At 41.7% G+C, this 26,969-nt stretch overlaps 1 protein-coding gene across 6 annotated transcripts in view; it reads right to left on the bottom strand.

The window, feature by feature from the left end:
* The window catches only part of fhod3a (formin homology 2 domain containing 3a), a 77,520-nt gene that overhangs the window by 42,872 nt on the left and 7,679 nt on the right, over positions 1–26,969 (bottom strand). For all 6 annotated transcript variants that reach the window (XM_030412299.1, XM_030412298.1, XM_030412301.1 and 3 more), the window contains exons 3-5: positions 23,696–23,763; positions 2,769–2,836; positions 540–645 (exon numbers count right to left, since the gene is read on the bottom strand). In XM_030412299.1, the coding sequence (XP_030268159.1) occupies positions 540–645; positions 2,769–2,836; positions 23,696–23,763 (242 nt within the window). The remainder of the gene's footprint in view (positions 1–539; positions 646–2,768; positions 2,837–23,695; positions 23,764–26,969) is intronic.

The raw sequence follows: 26,969 nt of genomic DNA on the forward strand, positions 1-26,969 counted from the left end.
CTTTCTATTCTTTAATTCTACTGTTCCAAAAATGTTCTAATAATTTTAATATTATATTTCTTTTTACTAAAAACTTTTGTGAATCTTAAATAGAGGTGGTAATAAAATGTTATAAAACATGTTACATCTGCTGTTGTGTGCATTGTTTTTTGGTTGTTTCTTTTCCCTTAAAGGTGAACTATGTAGTTTGAAATGAAATTCAAACTCAGATAGTTGATGTTTATAATATCAATGAGGTAATAATACTTGTCAGAAATAGTTACATGATATAATAACATATAAACAAGCCTTCCTTGAGGGAAGTATGGTCCCTAAAACATGAAGCTAGAAAGGCAGTGGTTACTAAAGATGGTCCTGCAAATAAAAACACAGTAAAACAATATGAAATGTTGTTGTCCTTTGAGGACAGTTGGTTTATTCAGTTTATTTAGATATTAAAATAAACCAGTGAAGATTTTTATGGTCTCTGAAAATGGCACCTTATAAGTATATTCTATATAAATATCGGAGTTCCTTCTTGCACTGCTGTATCTGTTTACCTCTCAATATGTAGTTCTGGTAGTTCTGGTCAGCCTCGGCTCCCACCTTGATGAGACACGTCAGACCTTCAGCCATCACAAACTCATGGACCAGATCTTTGTCATCCTGAAGTGAAACAGGGGAAGTTAAGGATTAGATAGGACAGCATACAATGATTATGTATATACAGATCTACAAAAAATATCTCTTCAGAACTCATAAACGTATTCAAGTATATTCAAATTGCATTTCCCTTTAATACCACATGGTGTCAGTAATATGCAGGATTCAGATTAAAGTTGAAAGTACATAAACTTGCAGCTGCCCGCTGATTAAGGCCAGCTGATACACACAGCACACATGTCAACAGCCATGTGTTTCACAATTTGTTGCTTTTGATACTTCATCTCTAATTACACAAACAAAACTAAGGGGATGATGAAAACACTTTAAGGAGATGGTTGTCCGTCCAAAGGCAAAGGAGTCCATAACTGATGCTGCCTTCAGGTGCACAGTCCAAGTTCTGACAGCGCACAAGCATCGAACCCGAGAGTAAGTCGTGTCATTGACAGGACAGGAAGATTTGTGCAGCAGCAGTGGAATGACAAGAAGATGTAATGGATGTTTTAATTGAAACGTCATCAGGTAGTCATGTGACTTCCACGTTTGTTTGGCCAATAAAGTGTAATGATACGCTCAATAGCGCTTAAATACACAGTATGTAATTTCTGTTGCGCAATCAAAACAATGAAAACAGAAGATGCTGTTTGATGATGTCATGAAGTAGTGCGGGATCATGGGACGTGTTGTCTTTGTTATTGAACAGCCACTACAGCTGATGAAAATCAATCTGAAGTTACTCAGGCAGAATGACTAGGTAATGTTTTACTTGTTCTGCTTTTGATACTTCACTATATTTGCTGCTCAAAAATAAGAACATGTCATATCAGATACTCACTATTCGTATGGGCGACTTTTACCTTTAGCAAAGTCGTATTTTAACAGAGCATCTGTACTTTTACAAGTTAAAGTGAAACTCTTGCCAGAAAGCAACAGAGGCTTTATTTGTGAATCAAACCTTCATGTAAAAGGATAATTGCGACGAAAGAGGCACTTGTAAGATTTACCGTAGTTTTGTTTTCGGGCAAGCTTACAGGGGCACTTCTACGCTAGCATCAAAATCTCTATTTTTAAAACTTTTTAAGGCGCGACACAACATGACATTTTGCTCGTAGTCTCACCAGGGTCTCTACACATGAACACGAGCATTGAGAACATTGTTTGTGTAGACAGAGTGTACAGACAAAAAGTGTCGATCCCCGAGTGCGACCTAACAGGCAGGAGAGTAATGGTGGACCGCTCCTCAAGCCTTCCTGTTAGGTCTTATTCGGGGATCGACACTTTTTGCCTGCCATGATGGCGGCATGTCGGAGGTGCTACTGCTAGTGTGAGTTGTCCAGAAAACTGTCTTTTTAGTAAACTCTGTGTACACAAACAATGTTCTCAATGCTCGTGTTCATGTGTAGAGACCCTGGTGATACTACGAGCAAAGTTTCATGTTCATGTTTTAAAAATAGAGATTTTGATGCTAGCGTAAAAGTGCCCCTGCACTCCATTGAAAATTAGCTTGCCCGAAAACAAAACTGCGGTAAATCTTAAAAGTGCCTCTTTCGTCTCAATTATGCTTTTACACGAAGGTTTGACTCATATTCAATCACAAATAAAGCCTAAGTTGCTTTCTGCCGAGAGTTTCACTTTAAGGGTACTTTTTACAACACCGGTAGTGTAAGTACAGAACCCAACAAAATACCTGACATAGCTGCAGCTGTTTTTAAACATTTTAATGTGTAAATGTTACACATTCTGTGTTTAAATGCTGCAGTCATTTTTATCACATCGCTGTTGTGTTTGCTGAACTATGATTTGTTACATTTGCTCCAGAAAAAGCCCTCGGTATTTTAGGTGGCTGACTACGCTCATCTTAAAATAAAGATTCACACAAACACAAACACCCACCCACACAGACCTACACACACACACACACACACACACACACACACACAGACACACACACAGGGAAAGAAATGCCACGTTGATGGAGATCCCTGTCATCATGGAAGCGCACGGCAGCCACAATAACCAACTGTACTCTGCAACAACAAACTGACAGTAATTGCATGGGAAATATGTGTGTGTGTGTGTGTGTGTGTGTGTGTGTGTGTGTGTGTGTGTGTGTGTGTGTGTGTTACCTGGAAGATTTGCTTTAGAGAGAACAGTGCCCTTCTCAAGTCACGTCCATTGGAGTTATACAGTCTTTCTGTAGAGAGAAAGAGACAAAGAAGTGGTTATGTTTCTTTTTATTCAGGGATAAAGCTTTCAGAATGTTTTCTGACTTGAAGTCAGCTTGTCTGTTTGCACTGTTTATTCCCATGTACACGTTTTCATCTATCACCAATCTTAATGTGTTTTATGACTTGCTCCATATAACTCGTGGGGGAAATGAGTCTCAGCTGTGCGAAAAAAAAGCCGCGCAATTGTTTGATTTGGGAGAGGAGTGCAGGGAGTCGATGGAACCAATCTAGCCGCTCGACTCTGATCACCTGGGGCAGGCACTTCATCACACACTTTGACCGCGTCCTCGCTCGCAGAGCAACACGTGCGTGGTCTCCATCCTTCACAAACACACACACACACACACATCCAAACACACGCACGTTGCAGTGGTGATTAGAGCTGTATTGGAATGTTAATGAGCCGCTGGCCGGGCTTCAGTGGTGAGGTATTCAGGTCACGACACGGAAAGCACTCAGAACCAACAAGCTCTTATCATTCTGCACTGATATTTAGCCTTATTATTTCTATCCTTGGACACAAAGAGGTCATTGATATGCTTCTATGATATCATGGAGCCTCAAAATGTGCATTGTGATCCTGTGACCACTACTGGGTACTTTTTTGTTTCCTATATTAACACTGTAATAACCCTTTTTAAAATCTGTATGTTTTGGGGGGGCTCGATGCATTTATAGTACTTCATCGTCTTCTACAGTGTAGCACATCCTCCCATAATGATTTGAAAATAGAACTCTGGTATATTTTTCTCAGTAGAAGTCTAAAATGTCTGGATAAAGGACTAATGACAAAAATGTTGATATGGTGTAACCATCACAACTTAGTACCAAATAATTAAACATGCTTAAAAAAAAATTACATTCTCAATAAAACACATGTTCAGCTATTGTGGGTAACCTAACATTAGAAGTATTGAATAGTAAAAACCGAAAAAGAGATAAAAAGTTTCGGGAATCATGCCAGTCAAGTCAACCTCCTGAAGCGTCAAGGTGCTGTAACCACCATTCAAGGAGCCATTTTGCCGAACATGTTATTAGCAATATTACTGTTGCTGCACTACATTTGATCATACTTTCCATCATTTCCCTTACTAGTGCAGCACCCGTTCAAAACATGCAGTCCAGCACAGATTATCTGGTAATGTGAGTGTTTTACAGATCCAGTCTTAACCCTCCTGAACTGCTTTTAGACTATATAGGGTCAACCTCGATAATATCAAACATGTATAATATTTAGGATGTAAACTCTGAATGATTACATCTGTTCTTTCCGACCAATGAGAGGACCACCGCAGTGCTGCCAAGCATCAGTTAACATTCTATCCTACTAGCATAATGCTGTTGAAACTTAAAACCTCAAGGATGGAAAACTCTTTGTTTACCATGTCTCCTCTCTCATTCAGACTCATTTAATCCTCTGCTTTAGTTTTTTTCTCACAGCAAGTTGTTGGACCAAGCGAATATCCATTTTGTTTATGTCTGCTTACCCATGAGATCACAAGAGAGGGGTCAGATGATGTTAGTGCATTGCTCCTTCTGGTAAGATAACCTTATCCATAGTGTGGGATGTGCCATTATTTTTAAAATCTTGTAGTGTGTTTGTTAAAGATTAGAGAGAAGAACATCCGTGGAATTTGTCCCTAAACATGTGACAAAAAACAATTTCAAAATCAGTCAGGATTGTAAAAGTCCTAGAATGTGAGCCCAACATCTGTCTGCAGAGCCCAAAAAACCCAGAGCACATAAGCAGAGCTTATATTTAGATGTTGTCCATCTGAGTGTATAATACAATTGTTTGTATTTGCATATTACACAGTACTTGTATCTGAATCTGCATGCAAATGTAATAATCACACAACAGTAATGGTGTTCCTAAGTGCTCTGCATTAAGCTCAAAGTCTGTTTAGTTAAGTGTCTATGTGAGAGTATGAACAGTTGTGCATTCAACTGTGTGTCAGCAGGGGGTTTCAGGACCTGCGTGAGTAAATCCTGAGTTTGCGTGTTCATGACAAATCCTCCAGAGAGAGGGGGGCGGGCTGAAAGTGTATGAAGGTAAGGGCCTGCTGTCTGGAGCTTGGTGGCAACTGCAGCTAAGCTACACAAGGCTAACCCAAGGCCAGGGTCAAAATCATTATCATTCCACATGCTGACGAAATATTACAGGCCTGTCTGTCTCTCTCTCCATCTGCAGGACCCTTCCTGTGAGATCAGCAGCGGCATTCATTAAATACATCTGTGATAGGCTGCAGATGAGATAATCAAATCATCCAGGTCATAACTGGCAAGAGGCAACTGGCACCAGTGTGTGTAATAGGTGGGAAAAAGTGACTCAAAACTCACCACAAAAGCAGAGTATGATATGAGGGAAACGGAAAGAAAAGAAAAGAAAAGAAAAGAAAAGAAAAAGGAGTGGAGAGGAAAGGAAACAAAAGACAAGACACGTTAGGAAAGGAAAGGAAAGGAAAGGGGTGACCACTGAGTAGGAAAGAAAGCCTGATGCTTCTGGGGAGTCAAGGCAGGGGAGACAAATGAGAGGGCGGTATAAGTGGAATTCCCCTTCCAAAAATACACAGACAACATACAGTACATTATGTGTCTGTCATTTCATGTGAGTAAAATGTAGATTTAAACTTTCTCTGAGAAAGTCCAGCTGATGGAGATGATGTATAGTTTACATTCAGGGCCTTGCAGTGGAGGAACAACCACAGTGTTGGAGTGTCTGTGACAAATCTAGCTCATCATAGCCATTTCCTTTTTCTGAAGGAGATCATTTTGACAAAAATACCACCTGTCACACAGAGCAGAGTCTATTCAATTCACACTCTGAGATCAGCACTGAAACTGTCTTCACATGATTTCATGTTATTTTTTTACAGATAAAGAACAGGTGGGTGGCAGGTGCCATGACCTACATCTCATTCCAAACAAATCGCCCGTTTGGTCTGATTTCCTTGTTCTCGTCTCTCGAGGTTTCCCTGGAAATCAAGTGGCCTCTTAATGATGCAGGGAACACTCCGTCTGGCCCTCGAGGGTCACGTTTTAACTTCATGTTCTTCATCAGGCCATGAGTTGGACTGTCAGGGTAACCTTTACAAAAACGTCTGCTGTCCATCAGGAGCATGTCAGCAGCAGTGATAAGTCCTAAACTTGGCTGGATTCATTCTGGTGGACCATCAGTGATGCTGTCAGGTGTTAAAAAGCGGGCACACTGAGTTATGATTGGCTAGAGCTTGAAAGGAGGACAAACAGAATCGTAAATAAACGCATAATACTGAATGAAAAGTTCATAAAATTAACTTTCGAAGAGGGAGTTTATTCTTCATGTACATTTTGTTTTTTTCTTCTTTCATCTCTGTAATCTCTTGATATCATGAAGGGACTGCTTTCCTTGCAGTTACTGTCTGATTTAACAAGGCAGCAGGTTCAGAAAGGTTCTTCAGAAAAGGAAACAATTACACTTTCAGCTTCTAAAATAATCCGAATAATTAGTGTTAGATTTGATGGAGCTATGGACTCATTAGGAAGATGGCTATTTCATGTGCGTCGCGCGGATTGCACATTGTTTCTATTGCTGAGGGATTATTGGAGGTAATGTCGCATGCAACCCTTGTCAGGACCACATTACACACCATTACACACCACGTGTAACAGACAAAGTAATTAGCAAATTAAGTTCTTTCAAGTCGAATTCCGTCATTTTCATGCTACCAAAACACTGAGAGAATCCTTCACTTGTTGTCTTCAGTCTTAAACAGTCAGTAGTAAATTTGTTGAACTTTATAAGATGTTTTTTACAGCGAACAAACAATCTCACATGCCAACATTAATATCGTCATGGCGATACCCTGTAATCACCCAATAGATGCTTACAAAGTCCTGTCAACATAATTGCCCTTCTGCTCTGGAGTAAACAAAGTCTGACATGCTAAATAATCAATGGGCCGTTTTCCCATTGGCACAAAGGGCTGCAGCTGTCTTAACACTGCGTGTCTACAAGGTGATGGTGCATTCAAGCTGGAAATAATTCAAACAAATCACTCTCACCTTCACCCTCCGGGCTAAACAGCTTGGCCTAACGGAGGGAGACTGAAATAACAGCTAAACACATACCCCCCCCGATGGTCTAAGAGACACGCAGACACGAGGAGAAGTGAAGACAAAGGGAAAAAGCAAGAGGATGGATTTTGAATGGAGGATCTGTCTGTCTACGTGTCTTCCGCTGGTCTTTCTCCTTTTTTCCTGGCCCTCGGTTTTATTATTGTCACACGAAAAGCTGAAACGCTCACTGGGATGTGTCATTGTGGCTTGTGTTGAGCGCGCGCGGGTGTGTGCGTGTGTGTGTGTTTGTGTGTGATCAGACGCACACGGACAGATGAAGGACAGACAGAAAGGCACGTTTCATTTATAGGTTCGCTCTGAGTTTTACTGTTTTGTTTTGGAGGACTGGCCGTTCTTGTCCACACTGTTCCACCATGACCTCACATGCACTGAGACATGTCAGCCTTAACGAGTCATTGAGCCCCGTGTTCCTTCCTCGAGTTGATTTCCCAGGAAATCTTTCTGAAACATTTGAATTTGAAACATCTAACCCTTTGTTGGACTTAATTGGCGTTCAACAAACTCCCAGTAAGAAAGTCACAATGCACCAATGCGCGCACCTGTACGTGCATTAACACACGCGTACATCTATGCGTGGGACCGTCGTCTGCAGTGAAACAAGGGATTCCCCCGTTGCTGAGGCTGTCTGCTTAGTCGCTCAGTAGTGGTCAGATCCCTCCTTCCCCTCCCGCCATAATGAGATTAGTGCTGTGACCCTTCAGCTTCGACTAATCCCTCAACATTTACTGCACCATCTACACATCTCCAAACTGAAAAACACACAGGCCAGCTCAGGCTATGCTCGGCCTAATCCGCAGCAATTACACTCAAAAACCCACTCTGTGTTTTGTGCTACTGCCGCAACGCATCAAAAAAATCGCAGTGTCCCGAATTGACTGAAGTGTAATTCCGCTTTGTTGGCCTCAGCAAAGTGCAGCAACAATTTACTACAACTAGGCTTGATCCTCAGATTTAACAATAAGCAGCCAGCTCAGCAGATGTTTCTTTGAGGCCACCTGGTGTCAGAAAAAAAGTGCTGTGATCGCATCTACAGCAACAAACAGTAACCGGGCAGACTTAGCAACTAGCTGGTAGACATAGCTGAGTGTTTAAAATTTCCCTCAGGAATTTGTGGCGAGGTTGAACAGAGCTTCAGGTAACAAAATACTGGACTCACGTTGATCAGGTGGACACAGACACGACTCAAAGTTTATGCAAATGTCATGTGCAACAAGTCAACTGGTTCCATATGATCTTTAGAGGTGATGATAAGCCAGAGTTTATTTTTTAAATTCTTTTTCCAAATGTTAAATGTTAAAGCAGACCTTTTGTTGTTTTCCTTGCCTTTAGTGGGTTCTATGTAAAAGGTCTTGAAAGTTAAAAAGCCTAAAGTCCACACTAACAAGAGCTCCTGTTTCCCAAAGAAGAGCCTGGAGTGCCTTGTCAGTAGTCCCGCCTTTAACTCTGTGACTTCATGACATCACACTGCATCACCATGTCAAACATTTGCATAACTTATGACCATATTCACGATAGAAAAGCAATGCTGACTGGAAGCTAAAAACATGACAGAGCCAGCCGGAAACGCGGTGAGCGGTGCTGGCTCAGACTTGTGTGAGCTGACCAATCAGAGCAGTGTGAGTGTTTGGGAGGGGGGCCTTAAAGAGACAGGAACTAAAACAGAACATCTCAGACAGAGGAGGAATGGGGGCCAGTGCTGCTGATGCGTCTTTTGAGCATTAAATCATGCAGACCTATCCCAGTAGTAACCAAAAATAGAATTATGAACCTTAAAAGGATCCATAAGATCATTAGAAAAATCTAATTGAGAACAAATGCAGCCTTTAATATTCAAAAAGCTGGAGAGACATTAAAGGGAAGCAAATGCAGGCCAACCCCAACAATATCTGGATATTTACAGATAGGCACACAGTGAGGTCATCCAAGGGTAATATTTTTCAGGATGGTACAACTGTCCATAGGTCAGGCGAGGGGGGAAGCGGGTCACAGCTGGTGGTCCTGTATTTAAGCTCAGTTAGAACCGCTGACTCGTATTTCTGGAGGATTTCATTGCACCCCTCTAAAAAAGCCTCCACGCGGCTGTCTGGGCCAATCAGTCAGTTGGCTCTAGGTCCTCAGTGGGATCTAAAATAAAGAAGTGAGAGGAGCATGAGGTGTAATGGCACGCTGGAGAGCTTCATTTAACCCAAGGAAGTCTTTCCCCTCTCTGTACTGGTATCACGCTAAATATAGATGGGTTGGGGTATCAAACATACTGTAACACGCCGAGATACTGTGTTCATACAGTGCACTGGGAATAAACCGCCTTGCAGCCCCATTTTAAGTCAAGGAAAAATGAAGTCGACTAGATGAGACAACTCAAGTTATTTCCAATGCAGTTTCACATGTCAGGAATTTATTTTGTCCCTGGCTGATCATTGATGACAAGGACAAGGCAGTTTTGTTTTCATTTGTTGGAAAACATTTCAGAGCAAAACCAACTGTTTGACTATTAATGCCCCCAATGTGTCTTTAATTAAAGATGAACAACGCAAGTATTCAACACATGGAAATGCATTTCTCTATGAATAGATAGAATTGCCACCAAAAGAGGGGGACAGAGGTTAAAGGATAAGTTTGCCCAAAAATCTAAATTCAATCTTTAGTTACTCATCCAAATGCCAACAGAAATTCCGTTGAAGTCTGTGAATTCCTCACAACATTTCTGAAGCTTAACAGCAAAACAGTGTTGCAGCATTTTCCTAAACAACTGAAGTAGATGGGGACTTGTTTTGCAATATCATAAAACAACTAAAACTCTGCAGGTAAACGGTTCCATACTGCTCATCAGGCATAATCCAAATCACTGGAAGCTCGGAGATCACAAATTGATTTGAAAAGATGTTTTTAACAACCTTGACGTGCAGTCAAACTAATGCACCCACTTCGGACAGGGTGCAAGCTTTTAGCTTTTAGCTCTGCATCAATTATGGGATTTCAGGATTATGCTGGACAAGCTGTATGGAGCCATTTTATGTTTACTATCAGTTGTTTTTAAAATATTAAAACAAATCCCCATCAACTTTGCTGGTTTAAGAGATTTTTGACTGAACTTCTCCTTTAATATTTTTTTTATATATTCGTTTTTATGCTAACTTCCTGTCGCATACAGTGCATACAAAATCTTGTTCAAAAATCTCAAGCCGTATTCTGGAGCAAAATCAACCAATGTAGGAGTTTTTCAAACATATAAGCGATCACGGATGTTCCAATAGAAATGAATGGACTCACATATATACACAGAGCTCGGTGGAAAAGAGACATTAACGTTTGCATTTTGTATCAGAACCCATATGTGAAGGTACGTTTGGGTGATATTTCCTTCTTGTGTGCACACATGTGTGGAGTGGCATGTCCATTAATCTGTAGTTAAAAGAATAAATACTCCATCAATCTGTCATACTGGAATACAGTTTGGACAATAATGCATGATTTCAGTCTCATGTCAAGTGAAGTGAGAAGGAAAAGTTGGCAGGCAGCAGAGGCCAGACTGTGCAGGACAACTCAGTTATTTTGTGACTGTCTATTTTTTGTCTGTTGGTCTTGGCCTACAGTTTGAGTACTGGAGGCTGCTGATGGTACAGATGACGATAGAGGCCCCATGAGCTCAGTGTGTGTGTGTGTGTGTGTGTGTGTGTGTGTGTGTGTGTGTGTGTGTGTTTGTGTGAGAGACAGAGAGAGAGAGGCAAGGAGAGAAAGAAAGGGAGAGTGAGACCTCCAAGGTTTTACTGTGGGATTCATGAGATTTGAAAAATGGCTACGGACATAGACAGAGATTACACTAGGCTCAGCAATGACACACACACACACATACACACACACACACACACGTACCCACACTCAGGCAGATACAGTAAACCAACAGAGGCCTAAATGCAAACGTACTGTGAAAGGAAACACTTGGGAGTAAATGAAAACAAACGTTTATATGAACGCCATAAATCCACCCCTGTGGAAACAAACGGCTGCTATATTTTAGAGTTAACACACTGATATACAGGACATGCAGCATACCAACATACACACCATCACACACACACACAGTGCAACATCTCCAGACTGTAACCTTGAACCCTGATGAAGGACATCAGCTGTGAAAGAAGCTCAGAAGCAGATGTCCTCGGGAAGGAAACTTACTGCCCCACACACACACACACACACACACACACACACTCACAGATATAGTATGTACCAACACACTCCAAGACCAGAACGAGCCCTGTGCCCTTCATGTGCCCCCGGCACCTCAGAATTAGCCCACAAACACAAACACACAGACAGGAATAGATGCCCACAACACAAACACATATATCTACACACACTGTTATCACGGCGATGACAAGCCTGAGCCCCACAGACAGCTCCAGTACTGCTCTATATTCACACAGACAGACACACACACACACACCACACAGACACACAGACACACACACAAACACACAAGGACTACCTCAGCTACTAGACTGAATCAAAATGGAAAGTGACAGCTCATAATAAACTCACATCAATATTCTAATATACTGAACACTATTGTACTGTATGCATTACTGTAAAACTCCTTTTATTGTATCATGTCTGGATATGAAGTATGAACACAAGCCTCATACACTCCATTAATGCTGTAGATTAATGTCCAACGCTTTGAAGACCTAATTCATACGGCAGCCATTTATCCTCACACGCTCAGGGTGGGAAACTTGAACGCTGGGATAACGTAGTGCTGTTGTGTTCCAGGGAGCAAGTCGGATCCGCGTCTGACAAATTTTACAACTTCCCCAGTAATCAGTGAGTGAAACAATGAAGGACATTGAAAATCAGCCATATTTGAAGGTGAAAACATAGTTTTGCAACTTGTTAGCTGATGTTAGCGTTCAACAACTTCCTAGCAAACATTAACAACTGATTACATCCAGTGTTTTCCAATTCCGGGTTTAAAAAAATGGCTCCGAGATGTGTCCTGAAATTTATGAATTAATTTCGGCCTTTTCTAATCGTATCACATCAACAGTAAAGTTAGCCAGAATATGGTTGAATGCTAACGTACGCTGTTGTCTAATGGAAGTCAATCGGTTAGCAAACCTGTTGTTTTACAGTTGCAAATCAATCAGGAAACAGTGAAATGGTAAAGATGTTGTCAGATTGCCTTCGTTTAAGAGACTTGCAGCCCAGAACACATCAGTATGAGATTTGAGCTTTCTACGCTGAATGTTTCCAGGGCCTCAAGGAAATCATAGCTGCCAACCAAGAAACAGTCAGGCACATACTGTTATAATCTGATTGTGTCATTTTTACACATCCATCTTTTGTATGCATCAGAAAAATGAAATATAACTGTCTGCTGGCTGTCAAACTCTTCCTTTAAATTCTGAAGAGCAAGGCAGCCAAACATTGAAATGACCGATATCTTGGTTAGCGGTATGTCGTTTTACATTCTTTTTATTTACTTTATGTCACAGAGTTTTTTTTCTGTAATTGCATTTAATCTGCAACGGTGCATTGTTACAAAGTGTGACCTGATTTTTCTTGTTTTTGTTTTTGCAGCGTGCAGCCAGACACAAAAGCTGATTGTGGGAAATATTGTGGTGTTCAATCCCACATACAAGCGAGCACGTGTGAAACAAGCATCCAGTGTTTTCCCCCGCTCTCCCCTCACCCTTTGTCATTCTGTTTCACCCCCTCAACCTCTATCACTCTCGCTCTTCCTCACTCACTTCTCACGCTTGCTGTGTCATGTCATTGTTGACTGACTGGATTCACTGGGCATGTGCGATGCCGGGCGAGCAGAGAGATAAAATGAAACCAGAGCTTTGTATCTGTAAATCATCGCATTTTTGGAAGTGCTGTCACTTATAAAGAGCTCTGAGGATTTTGTAACACCATGTAATAATGTGGCTGAGCCTAATTACCATGTGCGGGTTGGTTTAAATGCCGAAACTGCTTTTTTATTGGCCTTGAAAATAAAATTTGGCAGTTTTTTTGATAAACAATCATACAAATAAATTGGCTGGATTGAATATGACCAAAGGGAGCCTGACAAATAAGAAAGTGGAAGACAGATATAAAAAAGAGAAGAGGCAGAAACAGACAGGGAAGCCAGAGTTAGACTAACAGCAGCCTGAGCGAGTAAACAGAGAGGATACTGGAGGATATGTGCTGCTTGCTGAGTGGATTAGCCAAGTGAAATCTTGCTCTGACTCATACCACACTTGCCTGTTATTATACTCCTCCCTTGAATGTGCGTGTGCGTGTGTTTGTGTGTGTGTACCCTGCTTTCTGTGTGTGACACTGATATGATATGCAGACATGATGACATATGACAAAAGCTACTGTATACGGGCGTTATGAGACAGTGAGGTATATTTACAGACAGAGAAGAGACCGTATCAGTTCCACTCTTCTGAGACAATATTCTGTCTGTTGGTTTTGGTTTACAGTAGGAATGATGATAGGGGGCCCATTAACTCAGTATGTGTGTGTCTGTTTGGCTCTGTGTGTGTGTGTGTGTGTGTGTGTCTGTGTGTGCATGAGTGAGTGAGTGAGAGAGAGGAGTAAAACCGACCTACCTCTGGGCTAATTGGGAAATTAACCTGCTGATAAATCAAATGGAGTAAAGACACACTGTAAAACACTTTGTCAAACATTTGTTGATGTTGGCCAACATTTCTCCAAATGTAAGGTGTAAGAACTGGCCACCTTTCAAATTCATACTGAATAAAAATAAATAAGGGGCAGCATGTTGGCAGAGTTACTGCTAACTGTAGCTGCAGTTAGCTTGTTAGCTCAGTTAGCTGTGCAGCTAGCCTTCCAGACTAGGGGAGCGTTAGTGTTTAGACAGCTAGAACAAGACATTTGGACCATGAAGTATCTGTGCTAGCTGTTTAGCATGCTAACTTCAGAATCTGTTGATATTATTGGACCTTTGTTTGATTTATCTTAAATTCTTACATTGCTCTTTTGTGCTGCCAAAGAAATATTCCCTATCTTTTCTTTAGTTGTGAATGCCAAAGTAGGGGCATATTAGAGTATAGCAGAACCACAACTAATTTCTCTTTCTTTCTTTCTTTCTTTCTTTCTTTCTTTCCTCACTCTCCTCACCTGTAAGTCAGCGGGCCACAGGGCTATGACATAACTCGAGGAGCTGCCGGCCAACTGCTGCTGCTGTCTGGCAGGTGCATTTCCTCCTCGCTTTGTTTTTCCCTTGTGTTTCCTTCCCTAAGTGATTCACCATTTCCCTGGAAATCATCCCTCTCCCCGTCTCTCGCTCTCTCTCTCTCCCTCTCTCTCTCTCCACACATCCCCTAAACCCATCATCTCTAAAACCCAGCGGCTGGAAAAGATGCCAAGCCCGCAGATTCTCCAGTGTGTGTTCTGGATGTTTAGCTTGTGGTAATTGTAATGTTTTATTGCATTATGTAATAGCTTCAAAATGATTAAAACAGACCAGCCAGGGGTTTGTGCAGGCGCACCGGGTTGCATATATGAACAAGCCCAGACGTAACGCACAGACGCACACACGGCAAAACACACACGGTGATATATTTCTTACTTTCTTCCAGTAAGTGCACTGAGGATCGGGAGAGCAAACCCCAAACAGCAGACAGCTGTGCCACAGCACAACAGTCGGGCTGCTCGTGTTTGTCAGCGTAACTAGAGCCCAGGGAAAACCCTGCCACATCCACAGACAGCACATACAGAGAGGACCCACCACACCACCGCTGATCACGGTGACAAGAGAGACGCACAGCTGCCACATACAGCTGGATTACGCAGGACAACAATAAATCCAGAAATAATCACATTGCAGTTTTACTGCGTGGTATGGATTTGTGAAGCCGTGCAATATGCACAGTTGTTATTTCTATTTGCGTACTGGAGTAAACTGTAAGAAACGTCTTTACAGTTAAACCGCTTTTAACTAGACAAAACACAGACTAACGTCCACTAACATCTGGCCTTTGTCTTCAGTGGGGAAGGGTACAGTCGGCATTCTTTAACAGGTCAAATGACTCCGCAGTTGTCATGAGTATTTTCAGCTCCAGCTCCGATCAACCATGATGGGAACATAACACCCTGGCGGACATGCTACTTTTCAAACCCTTTTTCAGTGCGATGCCGTCACACGTTAAATAGTGTTTTTGTGTAAATAGTTTAACATCCATCTATGTTCAACAGGTAAGCTAACATTGTTCAGTTAGCATTGACATTGAAACAGGGACTGAAATAAAAGACCTGAACATTAGCTGTGGTTACATGGACAATGTTCATGCAATCTAAGCTAAATCCTTCTGAGCAGGGAATCCAACTTCACTATATACATGGACGCAAAATAAAATGATTATATAAGATGCCACAAAGCCTTTAAGCAGAATCAAACTTGTCCAACATATATGCAACCCAGCCCCGCCTGCAGCGAAGCATCTAATCTCCCAAAACACAACAGAAGAGAAATGATTCCCAAAATGAGTTGAGAAAATTCACTTCATGCATTTGTTCTGACTTTTACCACATTTTTCATGACGGGCCCAAACCGTGAGGTTGTGTTTTGCTACTGCAACGTCCCTCCTGGAAGCAGTGTCACCCCATGTGAAGCTAACATGCACAGAAATAATACATTTAAATAACCTATGATAATATATATTCCACACAATCAAATTAAGTATCCACATTAATTGGGATATCAGGGTCCATGTAATGGCAGCTATTGTCACTGGCCTCCATGCCTTCTGCTGTTCACTGTTTTCCGGAGCACTAGTGACGTTGAACGTGTTGCACCAGAAGAAGACTAATAAAGAAAGGTATATTTGTCCACTGGCAATAGGAAAGGATCAATCGACTTAATAAACCACATTTGAAAAACATTTGTTTAAGCACTACATTCGGTCTAAAAAAAGGCTTTAAAGACAATCTGAAAGTGCTTCTGCAGTAGAAATGGAGAACAGCTGCAGGATAGATGCATCTTACAGGCGTTTCGTTTCAACAGCAGCTACTGCTGTAAAGTTACTCCACCACAACCACCGCTCTACACCTCCATCCCTAATGCTTCATCAGCCCATCTCTCCATCTCCCACAGCAGTAACTAAGGCATGACTCATGTGGGCGCAATGCTCTCAGTCGCTCCTCAGGGTCTCAGCTGCTGGTGAGGGTAGAGGGGAAACTATTCGAGTGATTTTCTCGTTCCTTCTTTCTCTCTGTGAAAACGCGAGGAGGGCGTCTTGTACTCTGAATGCACAACTGCTGAATTTTGTGAAAAGGAAATACGGACACATCCACATACACACACATTTGCACGGAAATGATCGCAGCTACGCACGGACAAAACAAGGCTGCGAGACAGAGCTGAACTTGCCTTGAAAACTATTCATAAGCATTGTAAAATATCCTCATTGACTCACACACGTGCACACAGAGAGATCATAAGACACGACTGTTTGAGCCAAAGCCACAGGTGTCGGTGAGAACAAAGAGTGGTGGACAGTGTGTGAAGCTGCGCAGGGTAAATATAGATTTAGAGGCAGGCCAGGAAAAGAAAGAAATGCTGGCGCTAGACAAGAGGAGAGCAGGGTGTTTGAATGAAACCAGTCGGGAGACCTGCAGGACAAATGGGGACAAACGGGACTAATGGAGGATGAAGGAGAAATGATGCCGGATTGAAAAGTAGTTAAAGCATGTTGGCTTAGGTTAGATATAACAGGGCAGAGTGTCCGCAAAGCCATAAACTGTCTGGAGTTTTACAACTGTACAGCCACAGATGTCCAGTACCAATGCCCCCTCCCAGCTTCCCCATTACCCAGCATTATCTCCCTGTCACACCATGCCATTACCAGGCCTTATCTCCCACAGCGGGGGGGGGGGGGGGATCCAACACAGTAAATCGCTGTTCGAACCAGCTGTAGTCATCTTGTTCTGCAGCATCTCAAGGCCAGACTGCTGTCATTACCACAGCACCCCCCATCGCTACAGCAACACTGAAGAGTGACTACAGCTTTATCACTCGGGACCACCATGTCAGTAAGCCCATATTTATGGAGATTTTGATTTGTGTAACTCTCCCTGATGCCACCAAATCCTCAAAATATAGTACAAAATACCACCCTGTGAATACATTTAATTACAAGCCTTTAAAGCCTTACTTAATCAAAAGTACATATCCTCAGCTAAATGTAGTTGAAGGGCCACTACGTAGTTTTGGACAGATGTTCAAACTCAGAATTTTAATATTTACAGAGTTTATGAGGTAATATAAACGCAGAGATTTTAATTTGTTCCATAACTGAATAAACAAGCTGTTCTCAGAGGAAAATCAGATCCCCAGAACACTGTTTGAAGCTAGAAAGGTGGCAGGGTCTGCCACATATACAAAAAAGGAAAACAGTATGAAATAGCGTTGTTGTTTAACGCCTGTTTATTCAGTTGATTCAGTCATGAAAACGGAAAGCGTTTGATTTCTTATAAAATGACTTTCTCTTCAAATTAAAATTACTTGCCTAAAACTACACGCCGCACCTTTAAAGATGAGATAGTTTTAACTACCTTATATATTGTGAAGTAGTCTAATCTACAGCTGTCCTGTGAGAACCGTGTAGCTCTAAAAAGTCAAATTTTCATGAGCTCTCAAAAACAGCCTGTTTTCAGCTTTTTGACATTTTTCCACCGATTCCACGGGGCGTTAGTTTATTGAGCTAAGATGCCAGAGACAGCTCTCAGCACATAAACAGTTAATCCTTCAGTTTGTCAGAAAAATTAAAATTCATACTCATCAAATTTAAAGATACATGGTGGGTTAGTTGTAACTAAAACTGTCAGACAAATAAAGTAAGTAAAAAGTGAACGATATAGTGGTATAAACTTATATTAAATGGAAATATTCAAGTAAAACATGAATGCTTCAGTACAGTACGTCAGTATTGGTACGACTGGTAAGACTGCTCAACTGATGAGGACATATGATACTAGTGAATCATGTGGTAGAAAGAAAGTTGAGGTTTATTTGGCAGACGGAGACATAATCCTCTGTTTAATACAAGCTGCAAATATGTTATGTAACAAAACAACCAAAGAAAATCAAAGCAAGTCAACCTCCCCTCCACCTCAACCTCCAGCCCCTGCCTCCCCCTCACAGTACTGCGGGGGACGATTAGAGACGGATAATTGGGGCACAGAAATCCAACAGTATAGAAGCCAAATTTTTGGGGAAAAAAAAGGGCCAAATTCCAGAGGTAAGTACCAAGGGATTGAACAGGCTCCAAAACACATGCAAGGTCTTTTGTTCTGCACTCCAGCTCTTTTGTTTCACCTGCCGTACCACTCATTACAGGGAGCTTTACCTGTCAGATAGCATAGCCGCTCTATCACTTAAACTGTATTTAATTACTGCATATCCTTTCACTTGAGGAGAGGCTGGGAAATGAGGCCACATGGGAAACAAAAGCTCCGGGATTCTGAAAACACTCTGGTAAATCCTGTGCAAGTTTAACAGTTTACAAATGCGAAGATTATAGTTTTTTTGCTCAGCCAGTGTGAGTTTACATTGTATGTGGTTTAATCCCCCCCATCTTAAACGTGTGTCTGACTTCATCTTTCAATTCATTCATTTGCATACGAGACAACCCTACAGAAAATATTTATAGAGCAGCTGTATTTTGTATTGTATATAATTAAATTAAAAATGGTTATATGACAACTTGTGCAATTCTGACTTTTGGTTCACAAACTTTAGCTAATAATGATTTACTTTCATAGCATCAAAAAACTTACCAAGCGCAATCTGCCTAGCATCAAAAAGCAGACGGACAAACTTAGCAGGTATCTGTTGAACACACTGCAGCATGTGTATTAAAGGCATAGATATTAATATGGCTCAATCCCCCGCTAGATGGAAATGTATCAACTGTTAGCTCAGTTGCATTTAGGTTAGCATTCAGGTTCCCCCCCGCACATTCAGCATGTAGTTAGCTAGCTCGGAGGTTGATGTTTCCCGTAGCAATCGGGATTTTAAGAACTGTAAAATACAGGTAAGCAGAGGATGCAACTTAAAACAGACAGACAATTGCTGGCTAATACCGTGAGTCTAAATCCAGTGAGTCTAACTCCCAATTACAAAACCACATAATGAGAAATTAACTATATAAAAAAAAATTGTTTTGACACTTCATACTGTTCGGATGGAAAAAACACTAATTCAGAAATGTCTACTGTTCCATTAGAGAGCAGTTTAGCACAGTTTTAGACAAAATGGACAGTTGTGCAACAAAAGATACGCTCCTATCAGTCCTTGCACTATCTTTCACCATTATTCTCCACTATTATCCTTTTTCAACCCTGTTACCATCTCTTCATGCGACTCTCACATTTAGTGAGGAGAGGTTCAGCGCTGTGCTGCCTTCCTCACATGTTTCTGTGCTGTCAACACTTTCTAAAGATAACACCTCCACTTCACCCCCACCCCTGAGCCACCTCACTCCACCAGTCAGCTATGGTCCACAACAGCTCTGCTGCGACGGAAACGGCTAAAATTAACCCTTAAACAAGGGGTTCTGATTGGCAGTGTGATGGGACTGCAGACCACAGGGTCCATCGGGGGAAAGGGAGGAAGTGAAGGAGAGAGGGCACTGAATGACAGAGAGATATAGAGGTAGATGGGAGAAATGATGAGGCCAAGACACTCAGGTCACCTGCCCTACATAAAAAAAAGATACATTCCTTTAAAATTGAGCCCAATCTCCTGGTGGGAGTCACACAGTGAGCGCTGTGAAGACCTGGATCGTTAAAGTGCCACAAAGGCACCCACAGAGCAGCGCTTACAGCAGCAGTGTTGCAGTTACAGTTTTGCTGACCATGCCAATGTGCCCCTTCTTTTCATATACAACAGAAAAACTCATTAACTCACACACATTATCACACCCTCACTCACACACACACATGCATCACAGGAGCATCCTTAATCCGGAGTTGGCGAGCCTGGATGTAATTCGATCTTCCTGTTAGCAGCAGTGCCAAGAAATGCCAAGAAGAGCTGCGTTTCACATAGTTAGAGTTGTTTCTCCAACCTTGTGGCCCTGAAAGAAGATCAATGAGCGACTGAAGGAGGTCGCAAACCCTACGATCTCCCTGATATTTGACCTCAATACAATCAAATCCTGATCCTTGTCAATCAGAATGGAAAGCCGACGAAGCCAGCAAGATTAGGAAAGTGTAAGGAATTGATCCTTTCCTGCATTTCAATCGCATAAACCAAATACTTCTCAGGCTTGGCACAGTCGGCGATCCATGCATTTAATTCAGTCCTGTGACAACCAAATCCTGCTGTACTGGCAAACTAATTGTAAGTTGCAGATACTTGATTTCACGAGCGGTTTGTACCCTTGATAGTGACAGACTTTCATTTAGTTGAGTAGTATGCTGACCACTATTCAGGCGATTTGAAGGTCAAGGCCTGGCAGGATTAGAGAGCGTTAAACAGGCAGATGAGTGGAAAGCTGAACCGACTCATTAAAGCAACTCTGAGAGGGGGTTGGAAAACTGTCAGTGGACCTCTAAAGTGAATGGATCGCTCTCCCGCTCATGCCATCTGATTATACTGTATGTCTGTATAATGCAGCAGAATTACAAAGTGCCTCTCCAGTTGGGATCTGGTCGCTGCCCAGCATCTGTGCCATGCTGGATGAAATCGGGATTTGCGGTCAATATACTCAGCAAGCTCTGTCATCAAGCTTTGGCACTGGGCAAAATTAAAGTTTCACTCGAGCCCTTCAAAAGGAAATGCATCTCATATGGCAATGATGCGGCTTTTTTTAATAAAAAAGTTCTTTTTAAAAAAAATTATGCTGCATGAGACATGCAAGTTTAGACCGATGACCGGTTTTCTTCAAAGCAAGATGAGCCATGGGAAAACCCCTTGTAAGGGTCTGTTTGTGTGTGTGTGTGTGTGTGTGTGTGTGTGTGTGTGTGTGTGTGTGTGTGTGTGTGTGTGTGTGTGTGTGTGTGTGTTTGTGTGTATCAGTGTGAGGGAAGGATTTAGCTTACACCACTTGACACTAGATTCACTCAGGCATTTGCGTAGTATGTGTGTGTATACGTGCAATATACTATTAACAGCATCTGAAGAAAATATCTCCTGAAGTCACGTGAATGATAGTAGTTCACCATCAACTGTTATATCCTAATTAAAGGGTAGCGCCACCAATTTTGTGCCTTTACAGATCACGAGGACTTTTACCGAAGAAGTAAAAAAAAGTAGTATTTAGCTTTTTGTGGCTTCAGAGAAAGCTGCTTAAAATCTGAGGAATTTCCTCACATGATGTCACTCAGTGGTTATGTTGCATTGTGTGTAATGTAGGCACCAGGGTTTTAAATACACTCCTATAACACTGTTGGACTTATTACGGACAGTTATGGACCATTCCACACATTGGTTTTTCCTTTTCAAAGAAGCGCTTACATTACCCACAATGCAACTTAGACACTGTGTGATATCACTTGAAGGTATATACTTGATTACATGCAGCTTCCTCTGGAGCCTGTTATACAACTTTTATTTTCATTATTCAGTTTTACTCCCCAAGTCCTTTGAAAACACTTAAATACGTAAAATTGGTGGCGTTACCCATTAACTCATCTTTTCATGTTATTACTGCACTGCAAAAGTGTACATTACTTCACATTAGTTAAGAATACATCATAAATTGAGAAGCTGTTTATTTTTTCTGTACACTGTGCACGTTTTCTCTCCTCAGCACTGCTATTCCCCCTCCGAGTGACCCTTCACCTCATCACGTTCTCAACCAATCAGAGGCACTGATCCGAGAATCCAGATTTAGCGCCGCTATCACTGGCATGGAGAATGCTAGCCATGCAGACACAGGCACAGGGGAAAGGAGTGAGGAGCACGGACCCAGAGGAAGGAGGGTAAGAGAGAGTGAGGTGATTATAATGGGTGTGCAGAGACTGAGCTGCAGACAGAGAGGGGCTGGTAAAGACCCTCGTGAGACACCGAACACAAAAAGAAGAGAGAAGAGTTCATCGCTTGTCATGTGACTGGGCAGCTGGCCAGCTTACATTAAAGATCTTAGTAGATTTGTTTTTCTGGATCACTTACAAATATACATACTGTACGTTATGGGGCACCAACTCTGAGTGAGAATAAGAAACACTGTCACAGCCAAAAATGATAAGTGGACAGTTCTGTTAACTGTGCTGAATATGAATAAGACAAAAGATCCACAGCAGAGTCCACAGCAATGCTACCAGCTACATCATGCTGATCATACCCTCTGGTTGCTTTGAGCAAATTGTGTTTCCAACCTTAATTGTTATGCAACAATGCTAACACTTGGCCGATTAGCAGGAAATATACAAAATACAGCAAAGATTGATGGGAATGCCTTTTTTTGCAGGTATTTATTCAAAATTGAGAGTTAAATTATCATGGAGTTATTTCAGTGGTTCCTGAGGGGTTCACAAAAGCTTACACCAATCCTTTAGGTAGGTGCTGACTTACAAAACTACATATGTCAAACTCATGGTGGCACCTGAGGAAAAGTCAGGTGATCAGCAAAGTAATAAAAGAATAAAAGAATGTATGACTATGTTTTGTTTTTCTTATTAACTCCACCTCCAAGAGTTTTTTGCACAGAATAGCTGCGTAAGCATATGTGTGGGAAACACTGTTGTGCCTGGGTTGGTTAGTTTGTCAGCAGGATTATGTAAAAAACTACTGAATCCACAAAACTTGGATGTGAGATGGGTCCCAGTCCAGAATAGACCCCAACAAAGAACCTTTTTGTCATTGTGAGGTAGGGCATTTTTTAAATGTTTGGTTATTTCTCAGGCAATGTGGTACGAATGAGAATAAATGATATGAAAATATTCCTCAACAAAATGGAGATTATGATTCCATCAGCATTGTGTTGTTGTGCTCGTGGTTGGCTGTTACAGATCTGGTGATCTCAAATTATGGTTAAGCAATTATGGGTGGTTACAAGTGATACAAATACTGGATTAGTCTTGACTGAATTAAAGGGGACCGTTGGGCTTCGGAGGAGTTTGTTTTTATCGAACATGAACAGTGATGGGTGTTGGGAGGCTGTCTATGGCTGACATGGTTCTCAAAACAATTCTGCTGCATCAGCTAAGTTACGTTGGAGGATCAAGGTCACTTTTGGGTTGTGAGGGCCAAAGATCTACTCTGCATGTATGAATGTAAATCTCTCATTCAGATCCCTTTCCTCTGTTCTTTCATCGTAACTTACTTCCCATTCTTAGTCTTTCACCAGCCTCTCACCTTCAGCCATGCTAACCCCCCCTCTCCTCTCTTCCTCTTCATCATCATTTCAGACTGAGAACAGTCAAGGGCGTTACACTGAGAAGACTAAACCACTCAGTCCTACTGTGGTAACAGCCACATACTGTACAAAACTCACACCAATCATGTTTGACACAGAAATGATCACAACGCATTGTAGACATTTCGACTAAAGGTTTGACCTACAAGTCGAACCTGCGTCTGAGTGGGAGGTCTCAGGTCTGACTTTAGCATCTACCACATGTAAACCAGCAGTACCATGTGTTGTTAGGCTTGCTGGTGTGTCTGACGGTCCGTGTGTGTGTGTCGAGGGCAAATCTCATGTTAAACACATGCATGACCATGATCATGTCACACAGCGACTCACCGATGCAGGCGTGTACGCGGACAGTCAGCTGGGTCCGCAGAATAACGCTGTGCTTCTTCCCTCTGGACCTGACAAAGAAAGAAGCAGACAGAGTTATTATTGATTCAGTAATATCTTTATTAAAGCAACAGAGTGGATCGTGTAGTTGCTGGACACTAACTATGCAATCAAGTGTAATTTTCTTGGCGTTAGTGAACGCTATAGAACACCCTTCAACAAAAAGGACATAGATCTCTCCCGACTGGCTGCTGCTTTGAAGGCTAAGTTCACCCAATGCTAGTATCAAAGTCCAGAAAACTCTTCTGGCACTTTACAGCAAAGCATTACTGCAGATGGAGACTACAATTAAAAAAAACTATTTAAATTGCACCGTACAGCTTGTACGGCGTGATCCAAGTCTTCAAAAGCGCCAAGAATGCTGCAACGCTGTTTTGCTGTGAAGCTCCAGAAATGTTTTTGCGTATTACGAAACTTAACCCGAATATCTATCAGCATGGGCATGTGTGGATAATGACTAAATATTGATTATTATTTGGTTTTTTTCTTGTCCTTTAAGAAAAAAAAGTGCTAATTGTATGAAGAAATAATAAACTTAACACAAACTATGGGGCAAAGACTTGTTATGATGGAATGGGAGGAATGGTGGAGACAAACAGTAACCTGCATTGAATTTGAGCCCCCATACTGATACACATCTGAGGACAGACATGCAGGAGCAGACACAACACACAAACACCTCCACGTACTATTTGTGCCATCCTGAGCGCACACTGATATCCGGCATATTTCCAGAAGGAAAACAAATGAGCACACAGAAGTATGATGGTAAACGCTTTCGTAACATGCTATCCTCCAATCTGTAGGAGCTAATCACCGTCTTCCATCGCCGACATGCTGATGGCATCCAATCCAAGCAGAGAAAGCACCGCTGTGATCGCACACACTGCTGCAATACACCCATCACGCATAACATGCAGCGAAGGACAACACACACCCAAACAACAGCCCAGCTGGCCTGTTATCCTTTTGCTAAGCTGCGTTATCAGCTTTGGTCGGAAATAGAGCAAAATGTTAACACATCATCTGTCGAGATGCTGATAAAAACTCTTCTTGCAATTTAATTTCTATTAACTATCTCTACCTCGCTGATAATGCCTGTATTGTGTGAAAATGACAGTCACACCAGAGTCTCTGAGGCCAGTGGAAAGACAATTAGACTCTAGATGCAATAACAGGATTTAAGAGTAAATGAAGACTTAACATAATGTATATCATTTATAACAATGAGGATGAGAAGGGATATTTTGGGGTTAGAAAATGCTAGTTAGATGGATAACAAGCTGGTATTTAAAACAAATGGTGTCTCTTTTAAACAATGCAAGAGTTCCTGACCATGCATCTGCACCACATGTATGCGTAATATTATCATTTCACAATCTAAACATATATTCAACAATAAAAAAAACAAACAGGCTACTCTGCTCTGAGCCGTCCTCGTCACCGGAGGACCTTGTTTACTGTCCACTGCGGTGAGCAGCGTCCTGCCACAGCTGGAGTCACAACACATTTTTCAAGTGCGGGAACACAAATTCCGGGTGAAAATCACTTTACATCAGCGCGGTTGAGAACTTTTTTTAAGTGAAAGGAATTCTTCAGTTTTCTGGGTTGTGAAAAGTAGAAAAATAAGCCGTACTTTTATACTTTCTCATGTTGCATGTGCACAGTGTCCATGAGCCAATCACCATGATACGGGCAGGGCAAAATTAAATAAATGCATGAGGCAAACAGCTATAAATACAGCAGAGTACCATCACTATGTTTTTTAAGATGTTGCAACAGCTGTCAGAATCTGCCTGACTTTGCAGCACAAGTGAAATATGTGGTGTGAGGGTGAGATATTGAGTGTGAATAGTTTATTCATTTTTGACACTGTATAAATAGCGAGGGAGGACAAGTCAGGCTTACTCGGAAGAATTCATCCACAACCTTTGTGATGTTTTGCCAAGAAAGGGTCAAACCCAACCCAGTGTGTGATTCATTTCCTACTGTCAGTACAGTATGACCTCGGGAGGCTGACAGACAGGCTTCTCAAATCTAACCAGTTCCCCAAGATCTCAACCACTTCAGAAACACACACACACACACAGCTCGATTCACCTGTCCATCACCGGTCACATGGCTTACCGGACGCAAAATAATAACACACACAGACAAACAAATAAATGTGCACATGGAAACAAGCACACGCAAACAGACACAGAGTACAACGCAGCTCTGTTGGACTGCCGTCACTTATCACGCTGCGGCCCCCAGACTCCAAACAGATCAACATACCAAAACTCTCAAACACAAACACACTGTTGCACACTTACATTAACAGCTGGGAGCTCAGTGTGTTTCTCAGAGCTCTACGTGACAATGCTTTATTGTCACCCACGTTTGAAGGCAACGGCTGGGAACAAAGTGCGATTCTAAAGTCGTGCCTCAACACAATTCACCTGTTTTGACGCCAGGCTGGCTAAATCACCGCAGATATTGTTAATGTAGGCCTGCATTAGTTGAATGCAGTTAAATTTCAGCTGTTTCTTATACAGATAATTAGCTCACGTAACACCTGTTCAGCTAACATTAAGCAACACCGGCTCATACCACTGAATTTAAAGTTAGTTAACAGTTAGCTAGCAAACATGTAGTGGCTAAATGGCCTAGTATTAGCTGAAGCAGCCTGGAGTAGTGTAATCCTGGCCTATTTGTTTGTTAGCTAACTGTATTGTTAGGTATTTGGGCTGGCTTGCTCGCTAGTTAACGTTACATACAAAGGACACAAAAAAGAAGCCTTACATGCAAGCTTACTGCGCTAATGAGCTAGAGTAAGTATAGCTATTATCATATTTAATCAGCTTGGTGGCAAGATAGTGTTACATACAGGAAAAAATAAAGAAACTATTCATGTGAGCTAACTGTGCTAACTAGCTAGAGGATAGCTAGACATAGCACTAATGACGAGATAAATATTAAGAGAAACTGAATTGACAGAGCAGTTAGCTGGCAAACATGTAGTGTTTGTAAGCTAACTGAATAGTTTGATAATACAATTAGCTTGCTGGCTAGTTAATGTTTGCCTACATACAGGACACAAAAATCTGCTATCAATGCCCGCTAACTCTGCTAACAGCTGGAGTTGGTGCAGCTAAATGTAGCACCAAATGTCTCTAATAACATCAATGAGAGGATAACTATAACTTTATGAATTATTTTGGAAACATTAAGTCTG

This window comes from Sparus aurata, chromosome 3, assembly GCF_900880675.1.
Source record: "Sparus aurata chromosome 3, fSpaAur1.1, whole genome shotgun sequence".
Lineage (NCBI taxonomy): Eukaryota > Metazoa > Chordata > Actinopteri > Spariformes > Sparidae > Sparus > Sparus aurata.